The sequence below is a fragment of the Strongylocentrotus purpuratus genome, unplaced genomic scaffold (assembly GCF_000002235.5).
Source record: "Strongylocentrotus purpuratus isolate Spur 01 unplaced genomic scaffold, Spur_5.0 spur5_scaffold_18, whole genome shotgun sequence".
Lineage (NCBI taxonomy): Eukaryota > Metazoa > Echinodermata > Echinoidea > Camarodonta > Strongylocentrotidae > Strongylocentrotus > Strongylocentrotus purpuratus.
Window position 1 is genome coordinate 9,264,714 of NW_022145603.1, and position 26,909 is coordinate 9,291,622.

Here is a 26,909-nt window from a genome sequence, read left to right on the forward strand (position 1 = left end):
CTCTTATCATTAATATGCACCATACAGCTAATTAACCCCTTGTTTTAACCTTTGTTTTAGCTCTTTTCCTGATCTCACACCTTAACTTGTACTGCATATAAAGTAAACACAATTCTAACTGTTTGTTACTACCAGTGTATGCTGACTTCTGACATACATCCTTTGTATCACTTCTGTTCATAATTACAGCATGTATCGTTATAACTAAACCATCCTTCAGTGGCGGATCCAGGGGGGGGGGGGGCCTTGAGAAAAAAAAATCATGTAAAATCACGTGATTTTTTACCTTTTGTGGGGGTTGCCCCCCCCCCCCCCCCCTGGCGCTCAAGGGGGGGGGTGCAAATTGAATTTTTTTTTGGAGGATAAAAACAAAACAAAAAATGTGCTCACTACCCCCCCCCCCCCCCCCCCCCCCCCCCCCTCTACCCCCCCACTGAGCGAATTTTTGGCCGGCGCGATTTTCAAATTTTCGGGAGCAAAAAACAAAAAAACAAAAAAAAGTGTCCTCTTACCCCCCCCCCCCCCCCCCCCCCCCCCCCCCCCCGCTTATTCAGCGGCTGGCTGAGTCGTTGCGAAATTATCGGCTCGATTTCAAAATGTTAAACCCCCCCTCTTGAAAAAATCCTGCGTACGCCACTGACTACGTACATCACACTGATATTACCGTTTTGTCCAATTTTGAAAAGCCTATACGTATTGCGATTTCAACTTTTAAAAATGTATCACTTTTTTCGTTGTTGTCCGACTTCATTCAATATTTTCTCAGTCTGCATTTCTCATATTCCTGCTTTCTTTTAGAGTACAAGTTCAGTTGTCTGAAGGTAGAATATTCCTACAAACGTTTTGTTCATGTTCAACATTGCAGCATTATGTAGAGTAGAATACGTTTATGTAATGATATTAATGATATTGACTTTATGGTACACTTATGACCACTTAAAAGGTTCGTTCAGATATCACGCGGTTAACCGCCACCAAAAAAGGCGCCGCGGTTAAGTTGGAGTTTATAAATGGCAACTGCGCGCGAAAAAAGGTCCTGCGCGAGTTCACAGACCTCGGAGTTATAAGATACAGAGATGCGAAGCGTATTAAACGTTACGGGTGGTATTCTCGAAAGCGGACTTAATGAAACCTGACCTAACTTAGTCGGTGGATTACTTAGACCAGGATTAACTTTAGGTTACTTTCGAGAATACCGAAAATGTTAGTCCATAGTTTAAACTAGTTTTAATTCATTGACTCAAGTTAGTCCACTTTCTCTAATACCACTCAACGTCATATTAGAGAAAATATAAAGATTTAAATTTATTTTAAAACCGCCGCGGTTAACGGCTTCGTATCTGAGCGAGGCTCGATTCTTGTGCGACTTTCAAGTCATTTAAGGTGTGAGGTGTCGACCTACATTTGTTTTCTTGCCAATTAGTTGTATATGCATGTTTGCCAATCCATTGTAAATAAATATGTTTTTCGTAAGATTTTGTTAAAGCTATTTGAATAAAAATGCTTATACTGCATTAGAGGGATTCGTTTTTTTCGTCTTGGTCTTGCAAGAAATATCATTATTATTATTATTGTTGTTATTAATATTATTATCATTTGTAGCGGAAGCATCTTTGACTTTGTTATTGGTCGTTTCTTTATTGTTCCAATTCTCTCGTTGCTTCAAATGCTCCGTAAAAACTGCACAAATGAAAATAGATTGAACGGATCATAAATCAACTGTTCATGAATATACATATGCTAAGAGAAAACCTGGTGACTCTTATCATTAATATGCACCATACAGCTAATTAACCCCTTGTTTTAACCTTTGTTTTAGCTCTTTTCCTGATCTCACACCTTAACTTGTACTGCATATAAAGTAAACACAATTCTAACTGTTTGTTACTACCAGTGTATGCTGACTTCTGACATACATCCTTTGTATCACTTCTGTTCATAATTACAGCATGTATCGTTATAACTAAACCATCCTTCAGTGGCGGATCCAGGGGGGGGGGGCCTTGAGAAAAAAAAAATCATGTAAAATCACGTGATTTTTTACCTTTTGTGGGGGTTGCCCCCCCCCCCTGGCGCTCAAGGGGGGGGGGGGGTGCAAATTGAATTTTTTTTGGAGGATAAAAACAAAACAAAAAATGTGCTCACTACCCCCCCCCCCCCCCCCCCCCCCTCTACCCCCCCACTGAGCGAATTTTTGGCCGGCGCGATTTTCAAATTTTCGGGAGCAAAAAACAAAAAAACAAAAAAAGTGTCCTCTTACCCCCCCCCCCCCCCCCCCCCGCTTATTCAGCGGCTGGCTGAGTCGTTGCGAAATTATCGGCTCGATTTCAAAATGTTAAACCCCCCCCCCCTCTTGAAAAAATCCTGCGTACGCCACTGACTACGTACATCACACTGATATTACCGTTTTGTCCAATTTTGAAAAGCCTATACGTATTGCGATTTCAACTTTTAAAAATGTATCACTTTTTTCGTTGTTGTCCGACTTCATTCAATATTTTCTCAGTCTGCATTTCTCATATTCCTGCTTTCTTTTAGAGTACAAGTTCAGTTGTCTGAAGGTAGAATATTGGCCGGCGCGATTTTCAAATTTTCGGGAGCAAAAAACAAAAAAAAAAAAAAATTGTGCTCTGTACCCCCCCCCCCCCCCCCCACCTTGATTTAGCTCATGCTGCAATCATAATCATAAACCTTTAGGTCATTCAGGTATCCCATGACTTTTACAAGCCGATCGCCGGTCTGATTATCAAGATATTTATGATTGGAAATCGAAATTTCATTTTGCGTTTTCCTAACGGTTTTTATAACACTACAATCAATTGGGGAAAATGAGTATGGTAAAAACCGGTCACTCAAAGATTTTAACTTTTTGAGGCACTCCATGATCATTTTGAAGCGCAATTTTTTTAGGGCTTCAATATTACACCATGTCACTGATAAAACGTATGGCCATGCATCTCAGATTTAACATTGTTAAACGATGTCCTTAAAGTGACTCGGTAACATTGTTGAAGGTTGATGAAAAAACAGCATAAATTTTGGATGACATGTTACTTATTATATTCCTATAACCCTCTAACCCTCTAACATGCAAACAAATCCTGAACAATTCTCAAACCACAAAGATATTTATGGTTTTCTTTAAAGTGCGGGTTCATAGAAAATCACAAATATGGCAAATATCGTATTACTAGAAACTGGTATGCTAACAGATGGCTATCATGCAAGTTTTAGGTTAACTACATATCGGGTGATTTATAAAAATACAAATCAAACAACCTCCATAGCATCTGGGATATGCGAGAGATTCGCCAGAAAATAACGATGTTTTAATGCCGTCACAATATGAACCAACCCTGCCCAAGCAGACGACATCCCATAAAGAATGAACATAATTGCAATGCTTTTATTTCTCAAATTATAATGAGTTTAGTCTAAATAAATGTGATGGAATCTTACACCATTCAAAAAGGGATATGACCCCCATTCTGATAACTAAATTCTTTTGTTTGTAAATACACAGGATAGGAGTTAATGAACAATCAAAGAAACCACACTTTCAAATTAAAAAACCTCCGGAATGATAGCATGGACGTCATTTGTTCCCTCTTGAAACGCCGAACATGCTGCGGTGTGTGCAGCTGAAAATACAATGGCGTCTTATTTTGTTTACAAGCGACGGATTCCTTTTTTTGTTAATCCTTGCATTTTTCATCAAAATAATACCATGCACAGGGTTTAGAGTGAGGCAATAGTTTAAAAATTTCGCCTGAGGGCATTGAAGTAAGAGGGCATTGAAGTAAGAGAAATTAGTGAAGAAAATATGACAAAACAGGCACTAAAATTGTGTGAGATGTCATGGGACATCGTCTGCTTGTGCACATCATGTTCAACATGTGACGTCATATCTCAGCAGCGACCGGAGAGCTTTTCAGGTGCTATGTCAGGGCTGTATCTAAGCGTTTTGTAATTGTTAATAATCATTACTTCAAATGTTTCCAAGCATTGGCTTTTGATAACCTTGGCCAATCAAAGTGTCACCTTTGCAATAACGACATTAAAGTTAGTTTTTTAAATCAATGAACCTTCTCTTTAAAGGCATCACTGTGCGACACCAATTCTCCTAACCACTTTTGAATTTTCCTAACCGTTTTTCCATGTAAAAAAGACATAAAACAGGCTTTAAGACATCTTTCAACACTTAAATATCTGGAATGGTATATAGAGTCAATGCATTGCTTCGTGACGATTTACATTCACCTAAAATGTAATTAAATTGTAATAATATAGTTGGGAGAACTATGGAATCGATCAGATCAGTTTTTCTTAAAGTTTTCACTCAAAATTTCAGATTATCTTTAATTGTACATCTTACAATGAAGTCACTACCTGAGCACCGTTTTCTCTCATCTAAACAATGTTACCAATTAGTCTCTTTAAGGAAGTTGTGAATCTCCCTACAGTACAGTCGACAATATCATATCACCTCCACCACCAATACATAAACTCCACAGATGAAGAAATAATCAGTCATTGTGTAGACCATGAAATATCATTATGAGATAGTCTATGTTCTTTATTACACCAATAGTTCATCATGACATAAATAAAATCTTATACTGTTTTAAGACATAATTGCTCCAAAACTCCACATAGCATACACTGCTTTATTGTTCACTCACAAGTTTTAGCAGGAATCAGATTCCTGTTTCCTAATCCTTCCTTCTCTGCAAGTTTATACATTGTATAACTACCAACTAATGTTATGCCACTTAAAGCCCTACTGTACTAGAAGTACTATTAATCGTCCCCCTCTAGGGCCGGCCATCTCAGGTCAGCTGTGGCAGTATGGTCCCTCTACTTGCTGGTTTGCTGTTGGTTCTCACAGCGAGTCAGGCGAAGGGGGGGGGGCATTATGTATTGGGTTATATGCACTGTTGGAAAGTTGACTATGAGATGGCGCGTTGCAATAGTACGCTAGGGCAGAAAGTTCATTAGTTCAGTATCGCTTTAAAGAGCTATATGGGCAAGAGTTTTATCATTCTGGAGCTACAATACGTCATTGCTGCTTCCAAATAGGGCTTAAATCGACTTATACAAATCGGACATACCTCAGCATGCATTATAAGAACAACAAAACATTGTGGACGGGAGAATTCATTCTTTCGGTTAAATCAAAGATTTGATCCTCAAAAGCATCTTGCTAAGCATGCATCTATAATTCTACATCACAGACGCTATTTTCACAAAGGTTAATAGTAAATTTTACTATCGACATGTCTTCATGGTAATATGTCTTAAATAGTTGCATGTATCTAAATTAAGGATGTAGGGCTACATAGGACTGAAAAAGGACAAGATTTGCATAAATGTCCATACCCGGTACAAGCTCCTACATGTGCATAATGAAATCAGAAGAGTCCAATGGGTCCTTAATTATGACACCACTCTGGTCAATTTCTAAGGATCACATGAATAACAAGAACTTGAACCAAATCAAAAGCCTTATTTTTTTTTTACTACAATTCTGCTGAACAAATCATCATTCATGAAAGAGAATACTTGGTCATCTAAACGGTCATGATGAATATGACATACATGTACTGTACATGTAAACATAATTAATAGCTACAATTAGTATCACAACAATCTATTGCCACTGTATGATATATATATACTTTATATCCCCTCCCACACAATGAAATATACACATACATGAAATTACTTCCTGATCCAAAGCAAGTACAACTGTTCCAGCAAAATGGATCCTATATAATATAAATAAATGATAGAAAACGCAAATCGGGCATTCATGCATTGCAATGGATCAACGCGTACAAAATAAAACAAAACATAATTGCCACTGAAAGTATACTGCATATCAATGACCTGAACATTGTTGTACATATATACATTCTTCATTTCATTAACTTTTCAGTATATCAGCATTACAGAATTGTAGCAGTTTGATTTTGTAAAGATCCTTAGCCGTTTCTACTCAAATTGGCAACAATTAGTTGTGTCTTCCACACTTTCAAATTAAAAAAAGAATAATGATAATAATTGTGTATTAGATAGAACAGTGTGAATGAAATTACTTCATCAAGATATTGCCAATTTGTACACGAAAAACAGTGATAATGACTTTCACTCCGCTTTGCCGATTTAGAGACTTCAATGATTAATATCGATTAAAATCGCTCACAAAACAGCACAATGTTCTGCAACAGAAATGGACTTGAGTTTTCCAAAAGACAAAGATAAACCTTTACTGAAATATAACATAACAATTGCTATGAGTTTAACAAAATCCTACATATATTTCTTCCCAAAAGGTAGTACAAAAATAGCATACAATACAACTTCTATCTCATGGAAAGGAAATCTTTTCTGGCCAGTACTATTTACCATAATATGGTTCACATGAACACTGTCTTTCCATGACGAAATATAAGAAATAAAATATTATTAGAATACTTGGACTAAACCATAATTTACACACTAGTTATATATTCAGACTATACTAATAATTTCCCATTATACACTACTACATTCATATACTATACTACTGAGCCCTATGCATCACTTGGAGCATGGGTGTACATGTATGCACTACAAAGAAACAAAGACATGTAGAGATCACTTCTTTGATATATTGCTAGCACACTTTGTAGAAGACCATATAAAAAGATATGACCACCAGTCAACCACTCTCTTTTTTGTACACATTTGTCTAAAGTCTGTACAAGCTACGTGTATTTATATTAAAGTTAACAGAGTAAAGTACACGTATATCTCAGCTTATACTTACATCTACATAAACAATAATAATTCATGATGATAATATGAATAATAATATGAATAATAATGATAATGATAATAATTACATCCTAATAACAATCACAGTGTGTCTTGTTTACCCAGAGTAACCTCATCAGTATTAATACTGTTCTCTGAGAGTCCTGCAATCATATTATTACCCCGGCTTACTGGTATTCCACACACACACATTGCATACCACTGGCCACTACCCCCATCTTTCCCAGGTTAATCATGAACAGCATATGCAGCAGTTTTTCAAGCTCATCAGGTACTTTGACAAAGCAGCTAGATATTGGCGCTCTACAAAATCTAGCATTTAACTTGTTGCCTACAAGAACAAGGCAGCTCCTGTATTAAGCCTATGAGTATACTAGATTTTAAATAGCCAATCGCATAACCCTTTACCTTTGTCAAAATGAATTTTGAAGGAAATTCTGGACCACTTTATTTCAAAGGAGCTATATTTGACAGGAATACAAAAAGCACCTATTATACAATTTTTTAAAGATAAATAGTGTATATAACACTCGAAGTACTCCAGGAATAAATAGATGTCGTTGGAATAAATAGTTGGAATACAAGACCAACAAGATTGATCAAGGAATGTTAATTTATGTTTAGTACTTGTCCCATGTGTTGTAAAAATAATACATGGATAGCTTATCCGCAGCAATGTTTATGCCCTTTGGTCATAAATAAAACAGTACCGAAGTCTAAATGAATGCTTTTTTATTGCACTTTCTTTTGAATACATAAGAATGAAATGTAATGAAACTAGGCTGCTACAGCTCACGAGACCCAACAGTCCATGAGACCAGCAGTCCACCAAACTAACAACCCATCGACCCAATGGCCCACGAGACCAAACAGTCCATGAAACCGACCAGCCAAGAGACTGACAGCCAATAAGACTTTGTTGATATTGTAAGCCTTCTGATAAAATGCCAGAAGGCCCCAAAGACCGACAGCCAGACCAGCATGGCGGTCTTGTGGGCTTTTTAACACCCTTTTTGAGGGTTCATCAATTATCAGAAAGACAATGTAAATCTTGAGAGGTGTGGGTCTCTAGGGGCTGTCGGTCTCGAGGGCTGTTGCTCTACTGGAGTGGTCCAAGGTGGACCTTCTAACCTATTCCCTGAATCAACACTAAACAATCATGCAAAATTGGGAAGCCACATTCCCCAACTAAGCTATGATGAGCTGGAATGTGAGCCTTATGGAAATTGGCAACGTGCTGACAGGTCCAAGGTCACAGGACCCTGTTACATAAAGGTTTGCAATCAATTGTAAATTTGAAACAATCATTCCGATTGGTTAATGGGCAGTATTCTGAACAGCATGCGCATGCAACAATGATCTTGATTGGCCATTATTCAATGGTGATTGATTGCGACTTTTGTGTTACGGGGCCGGGGTTTTTAGTCAAAATCAGCAATCTGCAATCTTTTGGCAAATTTCACAATCCATTTGTTTTTTATATTTAGAGACATTTAAGACCAACATTTTATTAGAGGAATGTAGCAGTAAAGGGAAAAATACTATTATTGCCAATTTGAAGAAGAAAATGTGATCACTTGAGCCTTCAAAACATTCTAGTCACGAAAGGGTTTAGGCAAGCAAATATAAATTACATACTCAACTTTAAATGGGGCAATTTTTGAATGATAATGAGGACAGCCCTCCTATTTTATTTCTGTTCTCTTGATGTTCATTATTTGTGTATTCCATTGTTGACTCTTGTTGGACATTATGTTTCTTGAAATTAGAAAACATAAATTAAATGAAGAAATAACATAATTACATCAATACATACATAAATAGAATAATGGCTCAATGGTGGCTGATTCCAGACATATATTGGATTAGATTTTTTAAAGTTTTCGGCATCGAAATTTCTAGGGGAGAATAATAGTATGAAGAGGCTACCCCTACACAATTTATTTTTAGTATTTGCAAAAACACCAGGGGCGGATGGACCCTACAGATATCACCATGGATCAGTGTAAAAAGCATCTTGTGTCAAGTATTAGAATATCCAATTATAGAAGTATTGATTAGAAATATGCATAACATGAATAACGGCAGAACTACTATTCTTATTTGCTGAATTGAACCATATTCGATCAGCATAACTACAAACCACCTAAAGCTATGGTCACAAGTCAGAGCGTCGACCGACCGAATAGTAGCCTGCTCGGTCGCCGCTGGAATTTAGGCATCGCCGAATGATTTTTTGAGAAGTCAAGCAGGCTGTAGAGGCCCAGCCGGTGATCGACGGGGCACCGAATACAGTCGGTGCCCGGGCTTTTGCTGCCCGGGCACCGACCTAATGGAGCGTTTGCCGTCGAGCAATATAGGTCAAAAATTGAAGCCGCAAGGTCAAAGGCTGCCGACCGATTTTGGACTCGCCGCCCAGTGACCGACTGATCTCTCAGAGACGACCAGGAAGCGGGCGCCGACTACTCGGCAGCCTTTGACCTAGCGGCTTTAACGTTTTACCTAAATCGCACGACGGCAAATGCTCGATTAGGTCAGTGAGGGCGGCCTTTGCCCGGCAAAAAAAGCAGTGCCCGGGCAGCCGCCGCTTGGTGCCCGGGCGAAATTGGCTCAAAACTTTGGCGGTGTGACTGAAGTATCAAGGAAAATGAGCAAGAAGACCTTCTGCTGGTGCTTGTTAATTGGCAACTACAAGTACTGTACATGGGTTTACTAGAATTCTGGCAAGGGTGTTTGTAAATTGGCAACTACAAGTACCGTACATGGGTTTACTAGAATTCTGGCAAGGGTGCTTGTTAATTGGCAACTACAAGTACCGTACATGGGTTTACTAGAATTCTGGCAAGGGTGCTTGTAAATTGGCAACTACAAGTACCGTACATGGGTTTACTAGAATTCTGGCAAGCTTATATTCTTGTTCTGTTCAGAGGTTTTTACAGTATTTACATACTTCCCTTGTATGTCCATCAAGCTAGAATATTTACGCCTGGGACCAATATTTCAGACCTCTTCCGGATTTGGACCATATTGTAGACCTCTTCCACATTTTGGACTAAATTGTAGACCTCTTCAAGATTCAGACCATATTGTAGACCTTTTCCAGATTCAGACCATATTGTAGACCTCTTCCAGATTTAGACCAGATTGTAGACCTCTTCCAGATTCAGACCATATTGTAAACCTTTTCCAGATTCGGACCATATTGTAGACCTCTTCCAGATTCAGACCATATTGTAGACCTTTTCCAGATTCGGACCATATTGTAGACCTCTTCCAAATTCGGACTACAGTGTATATTGTAGACCTCTTCCAGATTCGGACCATATTGTAGACCTCTTCCAGATCGGACCAAATTGTAGACCTTGTCCAGATTGACCTTTCACATAAAAGATATGAGCCTGCTATACACATTGGCTGAACACCCAGGGTTATTACTCTGTATTTAGTAGTAGTCCATGCATCGTGTATCTTCAGCCCGAGTGTTTCCTTGCTTGCAGGCAGACTGAGGGGTTACCAACAGGCTGTTGGGCAACAGATCGCCTTAATCTTCGGCCGTAATGCAGACCAGACAACAAAGGGAATATCCTCAGTACTAGACAGACCAATTGATGTGCTTGATTTTAAGGATGGATTTAGTTTGTCCTCTTTAACTAGACATGAATTCTCGTTTGCGTCCTGCCATCCGAGCTTCCATTTCCTTTCGGCTGATCGTTTCAGAGTTCTTAGCTGCAGCCAGGTAGGAGAAGACGCAGAGCATGGCGTAACCGATATCATGGGCCATGGCTGAGCGGAACTTGTGACGGATGGCATTCTTCTGCTGTGGATCTAAGGGACAGATAGCACAAGGGAAAATGTTACTAAAGGCCTCGTACATAGCTCAAGAGAACCTGTGACAGACGGCGTTCTTCTGCTGTGGAACGACGAGACAGATTCACCAAGGACAGGGTGCTTACGGACCATGTACACTTTGATTACATCAACTCAAGAGAGCAAAGCTTTCTCTCATATTCATACATTTATTCATCTCATGAAAGGAAAGCAATTGAGATGCACATTTAAATACATGTAACACCATTAACTTGACTGGAAATTTATCATGGGTATATGGGACTACACACATATGGCATGAGTGTTTGGTCAAACTTGAAAGCTAGTTCTCATCCTTTTTCGAAATTGAAGGAATAAGTATCGGTCTGTTTATAGCCTTCTGATTAGTTGACATAAGTATGCTAATGAGCTACCTTAAAGGGATACGGTAACTTTGTCTTAGATCCTTTAAAAATGTCCTTGATTTAGCTCATGTTGCAATGATAATTATAAACCTTAAGGTCAGTCAGAAACCCCATGACTTTTACAAGCCGATCGCCTGTCTGATTATCAAAATAATTATGATTAAAAATAGAGATCAAATTTTGCGTTTGCCAAACGGTTTTCATAACACTACAGTCTATTGGGGAAAACGAGTATGGTAAAACAGGTCACTCAAAGGTTTTTACTTTTTTGAGGCACTTCTTGATCAGTTTGAAGCCCTATTTTGGGCCGTGCATCTCAGATTTAACATATTTGTTAAACGATCCCTTCAAATTTAGGGTAATATACTTTAATAGCCAAAAGCATCAAATGTATAACAAAGTTTGCTAAGTATTTTATTTTTAGCCGAAACTGAGTAAAATACTCATATTACTGACATAAGAACTTAATTGAATACTAGCCCTGGAGAATCAAGATATACTTACTGCATTCTACAAGCATGAAAATGTCCTTTTTGGTCTTATATTCTTTGATGTCCTTCAGTTCGATGAATGCCTACAAGACAAAATAAAATATATTACAACAAAAATTATACAAAGACAAACTTGACATCAATGTTTCCTGCTTTGTGAGGATGCTGATGAACATGTACATGGACAGTGAAACCTGTTTATTAAGGCCATCCATGGGGGAGAGTGGCTGCATGTAGAGAGGTGGCCTTTCTACACAGGTTCTAGAGGTACAACACATTCCTGGAGGGACACAATACACAGTCAGAGCAATCTCTACAGGCCATCCAAGTGGAACAGAAAAAGTGGCCACTGTAGACAGGTGGCCTTTCTAGAGAGGTTCTACAGGTACAGTGTATATTACTTAGGAGAGGACACAATACACATATAGGTAACCATTATAGACAGGTAGCACTACTAGTCAGGTTCCACTGGTGCAACTCATATATATCTTTCTGCGAGGAACATAACAATGGACATATATAGGTGACCATTATAGATCGGTGGCCTTTCTAGACAGGTTCTACAGGTAAAACACATTACTCCCTAGAGGGACACAATATACAGTCAAACCAGTCTATAAACAAGATATTAAGACATCTTTCATTTGCAACATTTTCTCAAGAATGTTTCTATGATTATTTCGCAAGTGAGTGTCGTTTTGAACTGCATTGCGTTCCATGATATGCACTGCCGCCTATACGGCTGATATGTGTATCTCCTGGAACTACTAGTATGATGTACATTGTATTGATTGTGGTCATGTGGTTGCTGTGCCACATTATATTTATTCACAATGTATTATAATTACACGTACATTGATAGACTTGGGGTGATAACAAGAAATAAAGAATACAAGAGAAACGGGGGCAAAAAAGGGAAATCATCTGTTCTAATTGAAACAATATACAGCAAAAGACAAAGCGCACAAAAGAGAAGCCTAATTGGCATACGATTTAGCTCTGTTTAACTAAACAAGACAAAATCTCTTACGTATCGTATATACATGTATGATGAATACCCAAAAAGCTCTAAGAATAGAAAAATTGGTTCAAAGATTCCACCTACGTAATATACTACTGGACAACAGATAATGGTATACATCCGATTGCATTACTTCATACTCAAACATAAAAACGCAACAGGGAGACTCAAAATATTGAAATTAATGAGGATGAAGCGAACAAATGATGCTTTTGTTTTCTGATACTTTCTATCAATTAAGGCCTTTGAAGGAAAAAGAAGTAAAAACACAAACAATTACATTTACACTGGACTCATAAAAAGAGGTTTAAGTCATACACAAAAAGGTCCACAAATTTTACATTCACAGGTACATAACCTTACACAAAAATTCACAACATATACTTTGAGACAAAATACAAAATAAAAGATAAACAAAAGACGGAGGGGATTTTCTCTTGAAAGCAAAGGCAAAGAAAGTTGGCATAAAAATCCCTAATAGGAATAAACTTTACAAATAAAGTCCCTATTTTGGGCAAAAAAACTACACACAAATATTTGTCAAAACTCAAAATTCTTGGGTTAGCTTTTCTTACCATGGCAGGGCAAGAGTTACATGTATAATTATGTCAAGTTCAGATGAGTACTGGTCATTTGATTACAAACTGAACAAAATGCTAATGCCACTATATTTGTAGCTGTAAATTAAGGCTTGCGGTGTCTCCTTATTAATTGTTGTTTGTTATCAATTGTACAGCTATATTCAGCTCCGTTCTAATATTTATGTATACTTCAAAATAAGAAAAAATGGATTCATCTTGCTTAAAATCAAGTGCACTACATACATAAAGGAATGGATGGGACTGCACCACACACACACATACATGTGGCATGAAAGTTGGTCCAAAGTTTTCAGCTCTTTCTTGAAATATTTTCACCATAAGGGCATAAAAAGAGCGACCATTTTCATGGATCAGTTCTGCAATGTTCTTCAAAACTAACGTAACGGTATATACCAATCATACAATTACATATCATTTTTCATCTGTACCAGAACTCAACATTAATTCTCTTTAAAACGTTCGTTAACGAGAGTAGTTTTATTTCACTGGTATAGTGTCATTGGTTTCAGTCACATGAATAGTCATTAATATCTAATAAAAAATACATTAACAGGATATACAGCCAACTGATGACATTTGCAGATTAACTTACAAGCTCATTCAATCAAATGTGTTTTCAACACAAAAGCAGCACAACATTGGCATTGTGTGTTGTGGCTTTGTAAAAACATGCACTTCATAATTGTTTATACAGCAATCCAATCTGTCAATCGATTGGGATTGGATTGAATTACTTTGAAGTTTAATGTTTAAAAGTGTTTACAAGAAGAGGCGAGTTGGCTCAGTCGGTAAATGTATACCAAATGTATACAAAGAAAATTATCATGACAATCATAGAATATGTACAAAACAATAAGAGATGAACATAAAAATAAAATATTAGGTATCAAACTAGACATCCAGGGAGATCAGTAAAATATAATCTTCAGTGAAACCGTAAATGGCATGGGGGTCCTTGCATATATCACAAATCATATTGTACATTTGAGTTAAAGGAAGTGATGTCATGTATATGTATATGTAGTTAACAACTAAATTATTCATACCCTTACCAAGTTTTGTAACATTATAAGTATGTCGAAAATGAAATTGTCTTACTTTTCTTAGGAATGCGACATATAAAGCTTACATCTGCAAGTGTTCAACAAAGGTCTGTATTTTATTCTTGAGTTACGGAAACAAAAAAAATCATCAAATTTGCAAGGGGTATGAACAACTAAGTTGTGAACTGTATATACGACTCCAAAAGGATCAGCAATGTGATATGCAAGAGATGGTGAAGTTCAAAGGATGGGAAAATAATTTATGGACTCTCTTATTATTTTTGTGTTAGTTTGGGAGAATATCATATATTATAATCTCCTGAATCTTGAAAATTACATCTCTTCAAATGCCGTCAGATTTGAAACATGGATGCACAAAACTTTGATGCCTTTTTTTTTTTTTTTTGGGGGGGGGGGGGGTCCTACTTCTGTTTGCAGTCCTGGTGAATCGTAGCAAGATTTGGACAGTTTATTTTCATTTTGATCACCCCTAACCCCTTAGTATTTTAGAAACTATTTCATCAATTTTTTGAAATTGCTTCTAAAAGACGCAGGGTAGTGGGCTCTCATGGGGAATTTGACACCATTTGGGTGTTTACCCAACCAATCACAGGTGTTGTCAATCACCAGGATTAGCCTTTAGTTTCATGACCAACAGGCCTTAAAGGGATCGTTTAACAATGTTAAATCTGAGATACACGGTCCTACATGTTACCAATGTCTGTGATATGATGTAATATTGAAGCCTTAAAAAAAATCGCGCTTCAAAATGATCAAGAAGTGCCTCAAAAAAGTAAAAACTTTGAGTGACCGGTTTTACCATACTCGTTTTCCCCAATAGACTGTAGTGTTATGAAAACCGTTCAGCGAACGGTTTTCAAAATTTGTAATTCCAATCATTATATCTTGATAATCAGACAGGCGATCGGCTTGCAAAAATCATGGAGTTCCTGACTGACCTAAAGGTTTATAATTATCATTGCAGCATGAGCTAAATCAAGGATTATTTCTAAAGGATCTAAGACAAAGTTACCAGATCCCTTTAATGTACTGCTCTGCATTTCCAGCAATTGCTCCATATGGAAAAGTCATTATCTTACATTCCCTCACCCAGAAGACTCTATCTCTAACCCCCTGTCCACACACAACATTTTCCGTGATTAGGCGTGATTAGCTATACTGTTTCGGGATAGTGATACAGTTTCGCGATAGTTTTACGATGAAATTGTGTGTGTGGACGCTCACTAACTATACGTCGTATAACGAAACGCAGGTTGGGGCATCGTTTCGAACTAGAACTCAATAAAGAATCACGCCTAATCACTGAAGGTGTTGTGTGTGGATGTAAGTATTGTAACTATTGTAACTAACTGGGCGGGGCTTAACATGACCTCGAGTAAAAGGAGACCAGACCTCTCATTTCCGCTTCCATTTCATGACCGCAGTAGCAAACTGCGCACCTATACGACATTTCGCTGTAGAGTTTCAGGATTACTTTTTTCTGTGTGTGGACATCCTGGAATTTATACGATGATTATTTATACGACGTTTCTTGTGTGTGGACACTCTGAAATTTACACAATGATTCTTTATACGACGTTTCGTTATAGAGTTTCCGGATAAATTGTTTTGTGTGTGGACATGCTGGGGTATTCCTTGACGGGATTTCATGGGTTTACTGTGTGCGAGACTTGTACTCCCATTAATTGTGTTTCCATCAAGTCTGGTATCTGTGTATTATGACATACTGCACATGGACACTGACTGGCATTCCCTTTAATAGTTTCTTTCACAATGTACAATCACATGACCAGGGGGTGTTTCACAAAGATCCTAAGTAAAACTTAACACTAAGTTGGACTTAACAATTATGGAAAGCCATTAGCATCTTTGAAAATGTTTTGTAAAAATTATTTTAAAAGGCATAAAATGTTGATTCAAATCATTCATATTTTCTATCACCAAGGTGATTTCATGTTCCTGATGTGGAATTTATAAAAAGTCTAAAATATTTGAATTTCTGCTTTTGAATATATTTCATTTTAAGGCTCCAATGGCTGTCCATAACTTTTAAGTCCAACTTAGAGATAAGTTCAACTTAGGATCTTTGTGAAACACCCCCCTGAACTCAACTTTACTCACATACAGGCCAATGAAGGTTCATGTACGTGTAATAGAAGACCACCAGATGGCGCTATTCAAGTCAAATAAGCTGAGCCATCTATCGTTAAAAACTAAATTATTCATACCCTTTTCAGGTTTCGTAATTTATCAAGTATTTAAAAAATAATTTGTCCTGATTTAGGTTTCTTGATAATGGGGCCTATTAAATTTACAAGGGGTATGAATAATTCAGTTTTAAACATGATATATAAAGAGTTTGGCTAACCTGTTACTAGTTGGAGACCAATATTATATGACGAATATGGTTTATGGGCCAAGCACAGAACAAATGAATTTACACCATGCTGTGACCAACTGGAACCAAGATGGCTGAATTATGTGTATAAATGGCTTTCCAAATATAGTATTAAACATCTAGACAGTAAATTGTCTTTTTGAAGGCGGACTCATTTTGTTCAGAGCGTGGACCGTTTTTCTCTGTTCAACTGGAATTTCTGAATAACAATTTTATTGTTGGAGTGGCCCTCATACTACATTTTATATTTCTTCAGTTCTGATTTTTTTTCCTTCTCAATTTAATGCCATATGATTTTTTGCTCATGTTAAATGTATATCATGCATATGTTTATAAATATTGTTATCTTTGTTACTTTCTACTACCCGCACCCAGAAAAAGACGCGCTCATCCCGTGCAGGGGTTCACTTTCAAGTGGGATGTGAATAAAAAGCTGAATGATTTGGGCATGACGGTAACCCTCTTGGCGTGGATGGCACACAGGTTGGTGTCCTGGTACAAGTTGATTTTGCACTCTCGCCTCCTGTTCATCCAAGTGTGAACACATACCACACAAAAATGATACCAAATGATTTGGGATAAAACACTATTTCCTAATAAGATGTATAATAATTTACTGTTCATAGATGATGTTTAAAATAATAAGCAATTTTCTAGGTGTAAACTTTTTTTTTGACTCACACGGTATACTCTACACAATCTACCCTATGCTAAAACCCTTTCACCCCAATCTCAGCGATTCACCCAGAGATAGTGCGTGTGTACACTGTAGCGCATTCACAGTCTTCATAGGTTTAAAATGCACAACACATATATAATGCTGAATGTTGCTGTTGGAATTTAGATCCGGGATATGTACAATGTACTGGTATCTAAATTATTTGTAACCTTCCATCTCTGTTTCGTATTTCACTTGAGTAGGAAGAAAAAACTTCACAGCAGGCAATTATGCTCATATCCTGTCATCAATCAAAGAATCAAAGAAATGTGATCACTGCTATTTGAGCTAGGGCATCCCAAAACTATATGTGACCTTTAACTACTACGGCAGTTAAGCAAATCAAGGGTAAAAGCCTTTAGTCAGAGATGTTTGACATTTCAGTCACTCATATTTCTTGCTTCCTCTTAAAATCTGGAATACAACTAATGTTTCCTACAACTGTGAGTGAGTGAACAAAAGAGGAGGAATATCTTTAATTATATCTTATTATCATAGAGGTATCGTGGGTTTTGTGGACCACATGGTTTAGGGGTTCAAATCCCGTTGCAACACTTATGTAAGTTGGCAAGACATTAACATACATTTGCCACTCTTCACCCAGGTGTTTAATGGGAACTGGGAGCGTTTCAGAAAGACTTAGATCGACTTTAAGTTGAACTTAACTATGGCAGGCCCTTCATGCCACTGTTTGCATTGGTCTCTCATATAGCTGTCTCAAAGGACGTACAAATCACTGTCACAAATCAACAGAATTTACATTTTTGGATAATTCATTAAGGAAAAAGTGTTATCTAAAGATCATAGTGGTGAGAGCAAACAGTGGCATAAACGACCTGTCATAGTTAAGTCCAACTTAAAGTCGATCTTAGAATGGGAATGTTAATGAAGATGGATTGGGGTGTGAGCGGTTGTAAAATGGCGCCTGGCCGGAATACTCCCCAAGGAGCAGAGCGTGTGCACTATCATGTGAGGATTAATAGCAACTGAATCCAAATACCAGGGTAATAAAAACAATTTCAAAGTAAAGCACTTAGAAACGGAGTATTAAGCGCTATACAAATGTGACTATTATTATCATTATCATTCTACATGTACACAGTACTGCAACAACAACAAAAGGAATACAAATGAATACATAATAATTAAAACACTGATGGGCAGAGGTGTGTGCTCATTTGCTTGGCTGATCACAATTTTCACAAACCTAAGCGGTGCACACAGAAAGCAAGACACAACATGGATAGGAAAGCTTGTGTCTGGTCCAACTAGGGTCTGGGCAAGTGTTTGGTAAAATATAACGAGAGGTTGGAAGAAAACCAAATATATCAAACTAGGTTTTAATATACAACGTGGGGTAGTACTGACTGGAGGCGCGAAGGGTCAACACGACACAGTATACAGTGTATCAAAAAAAGGAATATACAGCCATCGAATCCTACCTCAGACTCCTTCATTTGTATGCATCAAAGGGGGTAAAAATGAAGGAAGGAATGAACGAGAGGGTTAGGAAAATAGGCTTGTCATGTCACACAACCTTGGAGGGACTTCACTTCCGTTGTTTTGAGATCTTGTTTTTTGCGTTTTCATTTTTTTTCCTACATGTAGCTGTTTCAAACCATGCGAAGCTACCCCAAAATATATGTCGAGCTCGCTTCTACCCGAATGGCAATTTTCAATTCATTCTCTCGCTCTACGCCTCTGTTTTTAGCCCTAAATTGCAACCCAGTTACAAGTTAGTTGTATCAACTTAAAAACATCTAATTGTGAGATCAATATCAAAGATTGATGATGAAACTGGGCACACAATACCTTTCACAATTTGAAAATGCATTTCTTTGCGCTTTTGCACGAAAATAATTTTGTTAATCCATATAATTTATTATCCAGTTTGAGCAGCACTGACATTTACTACTTTCTCAAGGCTTGAACAGCTGCTACAAAAATGATTTTCTCTTGTCAGCCACCATACCAAACACAGGTAACAGCCTAACTGAGCCCTAGACTAACTAGTCTCTTTTCTCAGACCTTAGAGGACCATTCACAAATGACACGGCAAGCAGCTTGTGTGGCATGACACAAACCCAGACGACAATGTGACACATAGATAATCAAAGGAAAGCCTGGAAACTTAAGTCTACTGCATCATGCCTTAATACTATACATGTACATGCATCAAAATGAATGTTTTGTTTCTCATTGTCAGATCGACACAACCCTCCTTACAAATGTCATCAAAAAGAGATGACAAAATCATTGTAAAAAGAAATTGGGAAACTGTTGATAACATCAGACTAAATTTTTCAAAGATCAATTCTTGCACATCGGATCTTCCGTCTCGTTGTAACTAAATCTAATAGTGATACAGATGCCAAATGAGATAAATTATAACATTTATACCCGTAACGATAATCTTCTTTCTAATGATGATGTTCCATCATAAAAAACAGTGCATTAATCCCTAAAAAAAAATTGGCATCATACATGACACAACAGAATAAGATGATTACAACGTGGAGAAGGGTTAAAAAAATCAGGGGCAAGAGATAATTTCAATTAAGCGAACCCCCCCCCCCCCCACCCACCCTCTCCAATTTGACAAATATTTTACTAAAATGACTGTCAAAAGTCTTTACACCCTATTAAAATAAGCTTTATTTTTCTTTTGACGGTAGAAAAAAAGGAGGCTTCCTAGTGGCTAGCACTTATCACCACAAAAATGAGTATATACATATGTCCTCTGCTTGGAGCCAGAAGGGTCAAAACTCATAGGCCTGAATTCACAAAGCAAGGTTTGAGCTCAAACCTTCTTTTGTTCTTTACAAACCAGGTTTGTAACAAACGCGTAAAACGCGTCATATGACGTACGAAAACCAAGGTTTGTCGACAAACCTCCTTTGTGAATTTGGGCCATATACTTTAACACACAGTTAAATGCCTTATGGCTCTGAAACAGACGATATGAAGTGATGGTGATCTTTTATGATTGCGAAACAAAAACGTGCATTTCGCTTGTAGACCACACAATCTATCGTGGTCTAATACATGTACTTACAATGTGTGCTAAGGATTGTGCATACTGTGCAGTATTAGCTATTTTTTCGTGTTTAAAAACACGAAGGTGATGTTTGTTTCCTAAACGGTAACTTCTTCATCAAACATGGCAAGTGCGCCCCGGAATGATTGAACTAGTGCTGCCAAAAAACGAGGAACTTTTGCGTGCATGAAACCTTCGCGAAATTTGGGGGATGTTTCAAGCCACAAGATAATTGCTTCTCAACTGCCACAGCGCAAAATTTGGCAATTGGCGTATAAAGCTTCTTGCTGTGAAATTGGCCAATCCTGACACTTTGCCTGAGTTTCATGTCGCAGAAATTTCTGGTGTGACAGCATTGACTAACCAATGGTTGTGTTTTCATACGATGCACATATACTGCCTAGTGCCCTGGCAATACCTATGGCTGTGTACATGCAAGTTCAGGAATATAAACACACCCTCTGCACGAATACAAGTGGTAGGGATAGGAGTACGATCAAGGGAATACTGTATCCCTTAAATACGCTTTGATTTAGTTTTAATACACATTTTCATCTCATCAAGCTCACGAAATCGGGAACGAAATCTTCAAAGAACTTCCAATATTTTGCAGAATAAATCTTTCACAAATCTGGCCCTCGCTCACGACAATTTCTTTTAAGCCAAAGTTCTAGAGTAACAGAAAGGGTTGACACTAACGGCCCCCAAAATATTAACTTGTGTCTATCTACATTTATATATTTTGACAGGGGAGCTTAGCAAACTGACCCTAAATATGTAAACCCGGCCCCCTCGTGAAAGAAAGTTTGTTTGAAGACCTTAAAGTTAAAGTCAGTTTTGCTTTCAAAAAATGCATTCTCCTTCCATACACAGTCATGTAGGGAGCTTAGCAAAATGTAGTGATGCGTAAATACACATCAGGAACACAACATAAATTATTGTTGAAATTAGAAAATTTATTGTATATTTTGAAGTGTGATTATCAATTATACTACCTTTACTTATTCATTTTAGAAACATTCCTCAAAATATATATGTCAAATTACACTTTTCAATAGACCTGTTTACTAGGTTTATGCAAACCCCTTGAACAAAATTTCTCTTGACAACACAACAGCTTGCCGGAGGCTTGCCAGATATAGCAACAAGTAATATATACAAGTATATATGTACTCGATCCATTTTAGATATCATTATTCATAGCTGGTGAATCAAATAGTTCAAACCAGCGGTTCAGAAAAGGAACATACATCAACTGAAATATAAACAGGTATATTCGGTGAAATAACCAACAAAAATTAGTTTTGCGTTCTAGACGCGCCTTTACGTGCAGCTACAATTTTGCCAAGCTACCTTATGCCATATTTCTCTCACCTTTGACTGGGGGAACTTGAGCCCTACGCCTTCCATGGTAACTTGAAGCAGGCCACCTTCTCCTGTTTTCACATCTTGAATAGGAAACTCACCACCGAGCTCCGGTTCTAGAGAAATACATGATGATAAATACTTGTTTATAGCATGAACACCTTCATTCATCTACATTATATTTTCTGTTGGAATTAGGAGAAATCTACTCCATTAATCATGGATTGAAACGCTGGTCCACTATACTGTTTTTAGTAAATTACACATGTACACTGTATGTGTGACAAAAGCTTACTGTGGCAGTCCACCGTTTGTTCCATAGGTCGAGCAAAGCGAGTAACGAGATTACACTTATTTTGGCTGTTTGAAAGCAAGACAGGTGTCAACTCATACCCTTTAACTCAGAGGTAACTCTTTAATCCCTGTGGAACAAACCCCTGAACTGCCACAATGTTTGGAGTATATTGTACATGTACACTGTATGTGTGGCAAAAGTTGACTATGGCAGTCCGGTGCTTGTTCATTTAGTTGACTGAAGCTAGTAAAGGGTTAAATAGGGATACCTTCAACTTGATAAGCCTATGCTGAATGGGGAAACACACAGCCTAGCTCTGGTTCTATAGAAATATATGGTCGGAGACCTTGTAATAAACAGTTAAATTATTGTTATCACTCACACCTTGCTTGGAATTAAATATTTCAAGTTTCAAGTTTTATTTCAATTCAAATCCATAAAAAGCATATAAGATACAGATTATATACAATATAGAAAACACAGAACACACAAAAAATGGAAACATGTCTACAAATATACCGGAATTATACAAAGTTAATCAGCAATAGAAATGAATTGGGGAAACTGCAAATAAAACCACAGGGTTCTGTCGAGGCAGTACAGGAGACTTATTTTACCTGCAGTAATGCCATTCTTCTGCCTTGAGGCAGCTTTCTCCATGCTTTCCTTGATACAGAAATACAGCTCACGACACTACAAATGAAAAAAAGGGAAAAAATATAAAATTACAACAATAATTAATCATAATGGATCATAAAGACTGACTGAGCTAACTGAGCTGCTCCTTCTGATGTTAAATACAATCATTGTGAAATCCTGTACTCATTGAATCAAGTTTAATTTATTTATCCACCACCATTGAAAACATTGAAACAAAAGATATATAAATGTAAAATGACAATGTCAATATAACATAAATATAAATATGACATGAATTAAAATACATGATCTATAGCAATATGAATTATAGAAACTAAAAAAATAGTTATAAGTAAATTTAGTGTCAAGAGTAAAACAATAAATGACTATTTACAATGAGTTTGTGATCAATGGTAAAATAGAGTAAAAAATAGCTAACTTACATTAATTTATTTGTTTTGTAAAAATTTGATTGTAGCACATTGTTTATTATGTATCAGACTCTACAGTTTCTTTGACTTTGTGTGCATCATTTGAATATTGGGTGGCCAACTTGAGATATATTATAGAATGAGAAGACTTGCGAGGTTTCTAGACAATATGAATAAGAATGTGATACTGACCTTCTTGGTGTAGAATTTGTCCAGCTTGGTGTTACTTGAGACCTTCCTCCACAGACATAGGACTTTAGTCTTGGGGCAATAGGTCATGTTAATTAGTCTCTCGTACCAGCACCTATCACACACAGCACCATTACCTGACCTGATTATTACACAGTCATCGCACACCTGATCAAAAAGACAAAGGGCAAAACAACTGTTATAAGAAGTCTAACATCTATCATGAAAGTTTATCTGTATTAATAATAATAATAATAATATTCCGCTTTTATATAACACTTAATACATCTACGACGTCTCTAAGCGCATGAAGATTTTTTGCTTAAGATGAAAAATATGCTCACAAAACAAACTCTAAACAAAAAAATTACATATTTTAGGAACTTGCTTATAAATGTCATCAAAATATAAGAACATTACACAATAGGTATCTAAGCGAAATGAACTTGCACAAAAAGATGCGTCCAGAACGAAATTTGGATGAAATGATTGGAAAATAGAGGTACACTGTATGCCTTATGGGACACATTGGACAGAATCGACCCTTTGTCATTACAGATATCGTTATTAGCAAGGTCACACCAGATTTCATAATTGAACTACGTTTGCCTGATGGGACACATTGGACAGAATCACCTTTTTTCGTAATACAGTTAATATACCTGCCAACATTTGAAAATGAGAATTAGGAATTTTTAGCACTGTATGCCTTCGAAAACTAAAAATTGCACTTACAGCGGCAGTGTTTAGTGGCAAAACGCGGGGAAAATGTAACAAAAAGCTAATACAAATTCGCTGCTCAATTCTGCAGCCATTCAAGGCACGCATTATGTGAACTCTCATATCGCAACACATGATAGAAGAAGCCTATTTTGGCTTTAGCACACACACAAAAACAAAAACACCCAAAAATCGGAATATTCCAGATTATTCGTAAGGGTTGGCAGGTATGCAGTTATCGTTATTGGCAAGGTCAGACCACATTTCATGATTGAACTATGCGTAATTTGTTACCTCCATGAAGAGTACGTCTCCCTTATTATCTGAACCAGCATGCACCACAAAGCTGTGTTTCCTCATCTGACGACTCCCTGCTGGCTTCAGGTCAATGTCATTGCCATACTGCATAAAGAGAAACAAATGCTTCTATGTAATTCTTTTGTATACACTTTGTTTTGCCGAATAAATAATAATAAAACAAATTCCTTTTAATACTACCAAGATGACAGTTATTTACCATATTTTTACAGGGTATTTCCTTGTAACATTAAAACAGCAAAATGAAGTCTCTATTAAGGGTTCATTCACACATGTGATGCAGTATACCTAAGTTGCGTTTCCTCATCTGACAAATTCTTGCTGGCTTAAGATCAAAATCATGACTACAATACTGCAGGGTGGTCCACAAGGGGTTTTAATTTAACATGTAAATGTAACAGTAACAGGTTTTAATTTTTGTATAAGGACAATTACCCTCCCCGGATCAATCATACCCTGAGTCAGTGGCTGATCCAGGATTTGTCGAGGGGGGGGGGGGGGGGCTGAAATTTGAAAATTGCGCCGACCAAAATTTTGCTCAGTGGGGAGGGGGGGGGAGGGGGGTAGTGAGCATAATTTGCGATCGATTCAGATCGATCACAACTTTTTAAAGGACAGGGCCCCTGAGCCCATGTTCATAAAACCAAGCTAGTTGTCAACTAATTACATATGCCAAAGTACATAGATAGTTGGAAACTAGCCTCAGTAAGGTTTGTGAATATGAGCCCTGGGCCCCCGTCTTATAAAGAGTTAGGATCAATCTGAATCGATCGCAAGTTCTGCACTCATTCACAAATTTGCCATCTTATAAAGAGTTAGGATTGATCTCAATCGATCGCAAGTCCTCTTATTAATTAATCGCAAGTTTGCAATCCCCTTTCTCTTATGCCCATAGTTGCGTTTACTTGCAAGACGGGGACCTGGTCACTTACCAAATTATTGACTTGGTCCAAAAGGTCGTTGACATCTTGGCTATAAAGTAGGCCAACATGTGACCTTCCAAGCAGACGTCTGACTCGTCGCTTGACCTCTATCTTGGGTACCTCCATTTCTATCATGTAAGCCGTCATGTTGTATAGCATTTCTGAAGAGGAAGAACAACAAAAGAATGATGATGATGATGAAGATGATAATCATAATAATAATGATAATAATAATAATAATAATGATGAAAATAATGATAACAATCCTGGCTTAAGCTGAGATGCTATGATTATTTATCCATTTTAAGAATTAATCCCTTCTGAGTATCTGATAAGTGCCTCATGGTAAAAGTTTCTTAGGAGAAAACCAGCTATTGCTAAGATTTAAGTATACAACAAATGGGAGGGTTGACCATGAATACATCACAATCCACTGACCAATTGCCAATTTGAGATGCATTGATTTAGTGATCTCATATTTACGTTTTTTAAACAATTTGTCTAATTTCTTTCAAATTTTGCGATTCCTTTTCTCTTATTCCGTTCTTCCCCTCAAATGAACTTCTAATAAAGGTTGGATGACACTTATACAAAGTGCTTCTAGATGGTTTCTTTCACAATGTAATCACACAACCAGGGCCCCATTTCATGAAATTTGTCATCAGTGACAAATGCCAGTTTTTGTTATAAGCTACTGAAATCCTTGCTTCTGATTGGTTATCAGCAGATTTGTCACTGATTATTGTCATTTGTCATTGAAAAAAGGCTTTGTGAAACGGATCCAAAAACTCAATATTTATATTCAGGAGTGATAGTGAGCACTACAAAAATATAGGGTTTTTTTCTCCCCCCTGCAGTAAAAAAAAAGAAGAAGAGGATTCGGGGGGGGGGGGGGAATGGCGTCTAACAACATTCTCCCTTTTTGAGTAAGAAAAATAGGGGAAAATGGGGGGAAATAGAGAAAATAAGGGGAAAATAGGGATAAAACCAGGAAAAAAAATTAAAAATCGAGAAACCGATTTAAATAGGGTAATTAACAGGCCTGTATATTGCAAAATAAAGGAGCATTATCAAGGACATCTGGGGAGTGTTTTACAAAGACTAAGATGGACTTAAAGTTGGACTTAACTATGGCAGGCCATTCATGCCACTGGTTGTTCTCACCATTGGTCTCTCAATTATGATCTTTAGATAATTAAGTTCAATAATCAACTATCAACAAAGGTAAATTCTATTTGTGACCATGATTTGTACGTCCCTTGATAAACCAATGCCATGAATGTTTAGAGGAACTAGTGGCACGAATGGCCTGCCATAGTGAAGTCCAACTTAAAGTTGATCATAGTCTTTCTGAAACACTCCCCTGATATATACGTACCGGACAAGAGCTTATCCTCATCCTCTTCCAATCTCTTCCTCTCCTCGGGGGTTAGCGAGACATACCTGAAAAGAAATGTCAACCAAAGAATAAGTTTATCAACATTGAGTCATCACACAACGGTTCTTCCAATATCGAGCAAAAAGTAAGAGCCACTGAACCCTGCAATCCGCAGTCCGATGACATATCTACAAGACCATGACGTATCGCTTTATGTAGGAAGTGTAACAGTTGTGACACTATGGTCCAACTCTATTATCTCACCCAAC

The 26,909-nt window shown here is 37.4% G+C and overlaps 1 protein-coding gene across 6 annotated transcripts in view; it reads right to left on the bottom strand.

Moving 5' to 3' along the window:
• Positions 1–4,550: 4,550 nt before the first annotated feature.
• The window catches only part of LOC589631 (MAP kinase-activating death domain protein), an 85,920-nt gene continuing 63,561 nt past the window's right edge, over positions 4,551–26,909 (bottom strand). For 5 of the 6 annotated variants that reach the window (XM_030989152.1, XM_030989154.1, XM_030989153.1 and 2 more), the window contains 8 exons: positions 26,641–26,705; positions 25,272–25,423; positions 24,316–24,423; positions 23,305–23,469; positions 22,660–22,735; positions 21,757–21,863; positions 11,556–11,625; positions 4,551–10,644 (listed from right to left, as the gene is read on the bottom strand). In XM_030989152.1, coding sequence (XP_030845012.1) covers positions 10,466–10,644; positions 11,556–11,625; positions 21,757–21,863; positions 22,660–22,735; positions 23,305–23,469; positions 24,316–24,423; positions 25,272–25,423; positions 26,641–26,705 — 922 coding nt within the window. In that variant the 3' untranslated portion in view covers positions 4,551–10,465. The remainder of the gene's footprint in view (positions 10,645–11,555; positions 11,626–21,756; positions 21,864–22,659; positions 22,736–23,304; positions 23,470–24,315; positions 24,424–25,271; positions 25,424–26,640; positions 26,706–26,909) is intronic. The other variant, XR_004064692.1, reaches the window with a different exon arrangement.